Source organism: Micromys minutus (assembly GCF_963924665.1).
Source record: "Micromys minutus genome assembly, chromosome: 9".
NCBI lineage: Eukaryota > Metazoa > Chordata > Mammalia > Rodentia > Muridae > Micromys > Micromys minutus.
This window is the reverse complement of record NC_137978.1, coordinates 16,543,481-16,552,327: the sequence shown is the minus strand read 5'-3', so window position 1 is coordinate 16,552,327 and position 8,847 is coordinate 16,543,481. Positions and strand designations below refer to the sequence as shown.

General features: G+C 38.9%; 1 protein-coding gene across 1 annotated transcript; it reads left to right on the top strand.

Annotated features, from left to right (window-relative positions):
• Positions 1 to 1,248: 1,248 nt before the first annotated feature.
• On the top strand, positions 1,249 to 1,797 carry LOC308424196 (interferon alpha-1-like; the record flags this gene model as incomplete). The annotated part of the gene is made up of 1 exon (XM_080921103.1): positions 1,249 to 1,797. One exon carries the CDS (start codon positions 1,249 to 1,251, stop codon positions 1,795 to 1,797), a length of 549 nt encoding a protein of 182 aa, XP_080777229.1.
• Between the last annotated feature and the right edge of the window lie 7,050 nt (positions 1,798 to 8,847).

The following is an 8,847-nucleotide window of genomic DNA, read 5'->3' as shown; positions in this document are numbered from 1 at the left end:
ATATAAGTATGTTTGGGGGTTGTGGGTATGTGTGTATTGTGTGAGTGTGCTTGTTAATTTCTGTGCATCTGAATATAAGAGTGGGTCTGTGTGTATGTATTTGCATGATGAGTGAGTGGGTGTAAATGTGTGAGTGTGGTTTTGTGTGTGTCTGTGTGTCTGTCTTAGACAGACAGAGAGAGAGAGAGAGAGAGAGAGAGAGAGAGAGAGAGAGAGAGAGAGAGAGAGAGAGAGAGAGGAAGAGACAGACAGAGAAACAGAGAAAGAGAATGAGAGGCAGAGACACTCTGAAACAGTGGTACACAGAGAGTGTATTTACACAGCGGTAAGCTTGCTTTTTTTGATGTTGTGGTCAGAGGAAACTTACAGGCCTTGGTTGTCTATGCAATCATGTGTTCCAGAAATCAAACTCAGCCTATCCAGCTTGAATATAAAGTTTCTTGCACACATAACTCTCAAGTTGCCATGGCAATTATAAGATAAATAGCTAATGTACACTGATGACTTTATTTAATTTTGATGAAAATTAATATTAGAGTTAGTAATGGTAATATAAAGAAAGTAACATAAACTTTAGCCTTTTAACAATGAAGAAATTTGAAATATACCATTAAATCAGTATCACTTTTGTGGAGAGAGGTTTCCTCTGTGTAGTGCTGACTGTCCTAGAACTGGCTCTGAAGACTAGGCTGGCCTTAAACTCACATATATTTTCACATATTCTGTGATTAAACTGGCAGCACCACTACCAAAACACAACAACACTTCTGATTTAAACATATTTTGTCATGTACTTTACATTTTGATACAAATATTTAAGTACATGGTATAACTAAAATTTAAAAAATGATTGTAAAATGAATTACATTAATTTTAAAAATAAAACTAACTGAAACTTGATGCAAAGAATGTTTAAATTTCAAACAGATACTATATATCTATGGAATTGTAGTTAATGACAGATAGTGGGAATATAAAGAGAAACGCTAGAGAGTAGTTTTCTGAGGGCAGAAGTGAAAGAGAAAGCAATGATGAAACCAAACTCTTGAGAAGAAAATGCCCACACAGAAGAAAGTGAGGTAAAGGAAGTGAAAAGAGATTTGGAAAGCAAGGGGAGGGCATTCAGAAAAGAGAAAGTTGTGTTTGTCTCTATTTAAGATAGATGCACACAGCAGGGATATCAGAGAACCAGAAGGAGGAGACTCAAACACACAGCCCAGAAAGCCATCAGCATCTGCAAGACCCACAATGGCCAGGTTCTGTGCTTTCCTCAGCATCCTGATAGTGATGACCTGCTGGTCAACCTGCTCTCTAGGATGTGACCTGCCTCAGACTCATAACTTCAGGAAAGCCTTGAGAGTCCTGGTAAAAATGGGGAGACTCTCCCCTGTCTCCTGCCTGCAGCACAGAAAGGACTTTGGATTCCCCTTGGAGAAGATGGATGCCCAGCAGATCCAGAAGGCTCAAGTCATTCCTGTCCTGCAGAATCTGACCCAGGACATCTTGACCATCTTCACACCAGAGGACCCATCTGCTCCTTGGAGTGCTCCCCTTGTCCAGTCATTTTGCAGTGACCTCCACCAGCAGCTCAGTGACCTCACAGCCTGTCTGATGCAGCCTGTGGGGATGCAGGAAGCTCCCTTGACCCAGGATGTGAGGAAATACTTCCACAGGATCACTCTCTACCTGAAAGAGAAGAAACACAGCCCCTGTGCCTGGGAGGTGGTCAGAGTAAACATCTGGAGAGCCCTGTATTCCTCAGTCGAGTTGCTGGCCAGACTGAGAGAGGAGAAGTGAGTCCTGAGGCAAAGTGGGAGGATCTGCTACACTTGAACACTGTGTCTCACATTATACAATCTCTTTTAAATATGCTCATTACATCAGTATGGATACAATCAATGTGACTAGATGTTTCAGTAATAGTGAGCAATTATTTTCAATATGTAAAACTGTTTTGTATCTGCATCCATTTGTTTTATCTATTTATTTATTTATTTATTGTGTTATTAATACAATTTAAAATATTTATGTTAATGCTTGCACTCTTATAGTTTTGTATAGCAAATCATCATTCGTAATTAAATTATTTTGTATTAAAATAAAATTGCTTTATGAGACACTTTTGATTCTTCTATTTGATATCTGTTTTACATCTTCTAAAATATTTAACACCAGAGTCTACACTGTAAATATTGTACAACTGAACAGCTTCCAAATGCCAGAGAGGATAGACAGTATATAGACAAACCCAAAATATTTTTATCATCTTCTCTCCAGTATATAGTATTGTTCTGGATGTATGGACAACATGCTGTGCAGTAGAAAGCCAGAGAATCTTGTTCCTCACATTTCTTAGTCCACTTTGCCCAAATATGCCCTGGATTATTTAGCATCTGCTTTCAGTTATCTCACATACCTATCATCTACTCTATTGTTGATGAGTTTAATTGTTTTGGGTTCTTAATATGAGTGAGATCATGTATAGCAATGCAGAAAAGATCAAGAAGAAATGAATAGCCTGCCTAAACAGGACAGAAATGCCACTTAAAAAGAACCTAGAAATTAACTTCATGCATAATAGCCTCATAAACCAGTCCTGAGAATAAATCTTAATAGGGAAATAAAATGTCTCTAAAATTAAGCCTTTGGAACACCACCATTCCTTCTTTATTTCCTGGACATGTCCTCTTTTCTTGTCTTACTTCTGACTGTTACACATTCTCTTTCTTCTCTTGCTCTTCCTTCTCCTCATCTTCTTTCACCTTCTCCTATTTCTCATCCTCCTCATTCTCTTGCTCTTCCTCCTCTTCTTCCTTCTTCACGTTCTCATCCTCCTCCTCTTCCTTCTCCTCCTCCTCCTTCTCCTCCTCCTACTTTGCTCCATCTCCTTTGAATTGCTAGTTGTGTGTGGCAACACACCACCTCTTGAAGCATGGGTATCAGCTCTCAGAGGCCTCATCCCTGTGTGTCTCTGTGTGTCTGCATGTGTTTATTTATGTCTATATGCCTGTTTGTCACTGACCGGGTTTTTTAGTAATTGCATGTGTGCCTGTATATGTGTGTGTTCTTTTGCATATATTTGAGTATGTATTCATGTGAATTTGTCTTTATGAACAACTTTATTTTAAAAAACAAAGATGATCAGCCACACGGATCAGCAGTGCCTAAAGCTTTAACGACTGGTGAGTAGGAGACCTGGGCAGCCAGGGAGCAGAGAGATCTCTGCGGAGTGTGCACTGTAAGCACACCCCAGCCCTGCCTGATCCAGGGACCAGGAACAGATCTTTGGAACTTCTGTTTCCACCTGGCCGAGACTTCAGTGCGCAGAACAGGGCGCAGCCCATCTGCCACAGGGAAGAGCGGCGACTAAAGCTTTAAAGACTGTGATTAGGAGACCTGGGCAGCCAGGGAGCAGAGAGATCTCTGCAAAGTGTGCACTGTAAGCACACCCCAGCCCTGCCTGATCCAGAAACCAGGAACAGAACTTTGGAACTTCTGTTTCCACCCAGTGACTCTGAGGCATAGAACAGGGCTCGGCCCATCTGCCATCTAGACCAGTGAAGACCCAGGGACACAGACCAGATACAAGGGAAAGGCGAGAACATATCACTGACAACAAAATGGCAAGAGGAAAGCGAAAGAGTATATTCCAAGGAAACCAAGACAACCTGGCAACTCCAGAACCCAGCTCTCCCACAACAGCAAACATAGGAATACCAAACACTCCAGAAAAAGAAGACACAGACATGAAATCATATATCAAGATGCTGATAGAGATACTTAAACAAGAATGGGAGGGAAAGCAAAAAGAATCAGAAGCTTTTAAAGAGGAAGCAAGAAAAACACTCAAAGAACTCAAAGAACTAGTGGAAAACACAACCAAAGAGATGAAGGAATGGAAGAGGGAATTTAAAATGAGAATTGACACAATAAAGAAAACACTAAAAGAGATAACCCTAGAGGTAGAACACCTAAAAAAGAAATCAGGAGTCACAGAAGCAAGCATTTCCAATAAATTACAAGAGATGGAAGAAAGAATCTCGGGGGCAGAAGACAACATTGTAAACATAGACAAAACAACCAGAGAAGATGCAAAAAACAAAAAGCTCCTAACCCAAAATGTCCAGGAAATCCAGGACACAATGAGAAGACTGAACCTAAGGATAATAGGAATAGAAGAGGGAGAAGAATATCAACTAAGAGGCACAGTAAATATCTTCAACAAAATCGTAGAAGAAAACTTCCCTACCCTCAAGAATGAGATGACCACGAGCATAAAAGAAGCCTTCAGAACTCCAAATAGGTGGGACCAGAAAAGAAATACCTCCCGACACAAAATAGTCAAAACACCAAGTACCCAAAGCAAAGAAAGGATACTAAAATCAGTAAGGGAAAAAGGTCATGTAACATAAAGGCAGGCCAATCAGACTCACACCCGATTTCTCAACAGAGACTATGAAAGCTAGAAGAGCCTGGACAGACATCATGCACACCCTAAGAGAGAACAAGTGCCAGCCCAAGCTGCTATACCAAGCAAAATTATCAATCACCATAGATGGAGAGATGAAGATATTTCAAGACAAATCAAAATTTACACAATATCTGACCAAAAACCCAGCACTACAATGAATTAAAAGTGGAAAACCCAATACAATGAGGAAAAATACAGCCTAGTAAAAACAAGAAAACTCCTAAACAAGAAAACTAAAAAAAGAAAAAGACACAGACACTATTCAACCCAAAAAAGCAATAATGGCAGGAAACAGAAACAACTATTCCTTGATATCTAGTAACATAAATGGAATCAACTCCGCAATAAAGAGACATAGGCTATCAGACTGGATACATAAACAAAATTCAGCCTTTTGCTGCATACAGGAAACTCATCTCAGGGACAAAGACAGACACTATCTCAGAGTAAAAGGGTGGGAAAAAAACTTCCAAACAAACAGCCCCAAGAGGCAAGCTGGAGTGGCTATTCTAATATCGAATAAAGTAAATTTCCAACCAAAAGTCATCAAAAAAAGATAAGGAAGGACACTTTTTACTCATTACAGGGGAAATCTGTCAGGAGGAACTCTCAATCCTTAACATATATGCTCCAAATAAAAAAGCACCCACATTCATAAAAGAAACCCTACTAAAGCTCCAAAAATACATTTCACCCCACACAATAATAGTGGGAGACTTTAATACCCCACTCTCACCAATGGACAAATCATGGAAACAGAAACTGAACAAGGACACTGCAAAGCTAGCAGAGTCTTTGAACCAACTAGAATTAATAGATATATACAGAACATATCATCCTGAAGTAAAAGAATATACCTTCTTTTAAGCACCCCATGGCACCTTCTCGAAAATTGAACACATAATTGGACACAGAACGAGCCTACATCGATATAAGAAGATTGAAATACTCCCATGCATCCTCTCAGATCACCAAGGTCTACGGCTGGTCTTTAACAACAACAAAGACAACAAAAAGCCCACATACACATGGAAACTAAACAACGCTCTGTTAAACGATAGCGGGGTCAAAGAAGAAATAAAGAAAGAAATTAAGGATTTTCTAGAATTCAACGAAAACGAAAACACAACATACCCAAACCTATGGGATGCAATGAAAGGAGTACTGAGAGGAAAACTCATAGCCCTAAGTGCTTCCAAAAAGAAACTGGAGAGAGCTTACATCAGCAACCTGACAGCACAGCTAAAAGCCCTAGAACAAAAGGAAGCAGATATACTCAAGAAGAGTAGACGGCAAGAAATAATCAAAATTAGGGCAGAAATAGACCAAATAGAAACAAAAAGAACCATTGAAAGAATCAACAAAACCAAGAGCTGGTTCTTTGAGAAAATCAACAAGATTGATAAACCCCTAGCCAGACTAACTAGAGGGCAAAGAGAGAGTATCCAAATTAACAAAATCAGAAAGGAAAGTGGAGACATAACAACTGAAACTGAGGAAATTCAAGAAATCATCCGATCCTACTACAAAAACTTATACTCCACAAAATTGGAAAATCTGGAGGAAATGGACAAATTCCTAGACAGATACAAGATCTCAAAGTTAAACCAGGACCCAGTAAACCATCTAAATAACCCTATAACACCTAAAGAAATAGAAGAAGTCATCAAAAGCCTCCCAACCAAAAAAAGCCCAGGTCCAGATGGGTTCAGAGCAGAATTTTATCAGACATTTATTGCGGACATAACACCAATACTCTCCAAACTATTCCACAAAATAGAATCAGATGGAACACTACCTAAATCATTTTTTGAGGCTACAATAACCATAGTACCTAAACTACACAAAGACCCTACAAGGAAAGAGAACTTCAGACCAATCTCACTTATGAACATTGATGCAAAAATACTCAACAAAATCCTTGCAAACCAAATTCAAGAACACATCAAAATGATAATTCATCATGACCAAGTAGGCTTCATCCCTGGGATGCAGGGATGGTTTAATATAAGGAAATCCATCAATGTAATCCACCATATAAACAAACTAAAAGAACAAAACCACATGGTCATCTCACTAGATGCTGAAAAAGCATTTGACAAAATTCAACACCCCTTCATGTTAAAAGTCCTGGAAAGAACAGAAATTTAAGGTCCATACTTAAACATAATAAAAGCAATATAAAGCAAAGAAACAGCCAGCATCAAACTTAATGGTGGGAAACTTGAAGCAATCCCACTAAAATCAGGGACTCAACAAGGCTGCCCACTCTCCCCCTATATATTCAACATAGTACTGGAAGTCCGGGCTGGAGCAATTAGACAGCAAAAGGAGATCAAGGGGATACAAATCAGAAAGGAAGAGATAAAAACATCACTCTTTGCCAATGACATGATAGTGTACTTAAGTGATCCCAAAAATTCCACCAGAGAACTCCTACAGCTGATAAACAAGTTCAGCAAAGTGGCTGGATACAAAATTAACTCAAACAAATCAGTAGCCTTCCTATACTCAAAGGACAAACATGTGGAGAAAGAAATTAGGGAAAAGGTACCCTTCACAATCGTCACAAAAACTATGAAATACCTTGGTGTGACTCTAACTAAGCAAGTAAAGGACCCGTACGACAAGAACTTCAAACCTCTAAAGAACGAAATTGAGGAGGATCTCAGAAAATGGAAAGATCTCCCTTGCTCATGGATTGGAAAGATCAACATTTTAAAAATGGCCATCCTACCAAAAGCAATCTACAGATTCAACGCAATCCTTATCAAAATTCCATCACAGTTCTTCATTGAATTAGAAAGATCAATGTGCAATTTCATATGGAACAACAAAAGACCCAGAATAGCGATATCCATCCTCAACAAGAAAACATCTGAGGGAATCACTATTCCGGACCTCAAGCTATATTACAAGGCAATTGTGCTGAAAACTGCATGGTACTGGTACAGAAATAGGCATGTGGATCAATGAAATAGAATAAAAGATCCAGAAATGAGCCCTCATGTATATGGTCACCTGATTTTTGACAAAGGAGCCGTAAACATTCAATGGTAAAAAGAAAGCCTATTCAACAAATTGTCCTGGTCCAACTGGCACTCAGCATGCAAAAGAATGAAAATAGACCCTTTCTTATCTCCTTGTACAAAGCTCAAGTGTAAGTGGATCAAAGATCTCCACATTAAACCAGGTACACTGAAACTATTAGATGAGAAAGTAGGGAAAACTTTAGAACATATAGGCACAGGAGAAAATTTCCTGAACAAAACACCAATGGCTCAAGCTCTAAGGTCAAAAATTAACAAATGGGACTTAATGAGATTGCAAAGTTTCTGTAAGGCTAAGGACATTGTCAAGGAAAAAAAAAAAAAAAACGGCAGCCAACAGAATGGGAAAAGATATTTACCAACTCCGCATCAGATAGAGGCCTAATACCTAAGGTATACAAAGAACTCAAAAGGCTAGATACCAGAGAATCAAATAACCCTATTAAAAAATGGGGTACTGAACTAAACAAAACGTTCTCAGTTGAGGAATATCGAATGGCTGAGAAATATCTGAGGAAGTGCTAGACATCCTTAGCCATCAGGGAAATGCAAATCAAAACAACCCTGAGATTCCACCTCACACCCGTCAGATTGGCCAAGATCAAAAACTCAGATGACAACAGATTCTGGCGAGGTTGCAGAGAAAGAGGAACACTTCTCCACTGTTGGTGGGGTTGCAAACTAATACAACCATGCTGGAAATCAGTCTGGCGATACCTCAGAAAATTGGACATAATACTACCTGAAGACCCAGCTATTCCACTTCTGGGCATATACCCCAAAGACACCTTAGTACCCAACAAAGATATATGCACCACAATGTTCATAGCAGCTATATTTATAATAGCCAGAAGCTGGAAAGAACCCAGATGCCCTTCAGAAGATGAATGGATACAAAAATTGTGGTACATTTACACAATGGAATACTTCTCAGCCACCAGAAACAATGACTTGACCAAATTCTTAAGAAAATGGCTGCATCTAGAGAATATCATTCTGAGTGAGATAACCCAGTCACAAAAGAACAGACATAATATGCAGTCACTGATAGTGGGATGCTAACCCCCAGAGTCTCGCACTGCCCCAGATACAACTCACAAACTGTAGGAAGTCTAAGAAATAAAGAAAACAAAACAAAATAAAAAAAATCTTTACACAACAAGAAAACTTTGACTATTTTCATGTTACATTTTGTTTTGCATATACTTTGTGCTCATTGTAACTTTTGGGTTTTCCATGCATACTGTCAAACATTTAAAAAGATCAAGTACTGACTATTCATATAGATGTATGTAAAAATTATTTTAAAATCTGAAAAAAAGTACT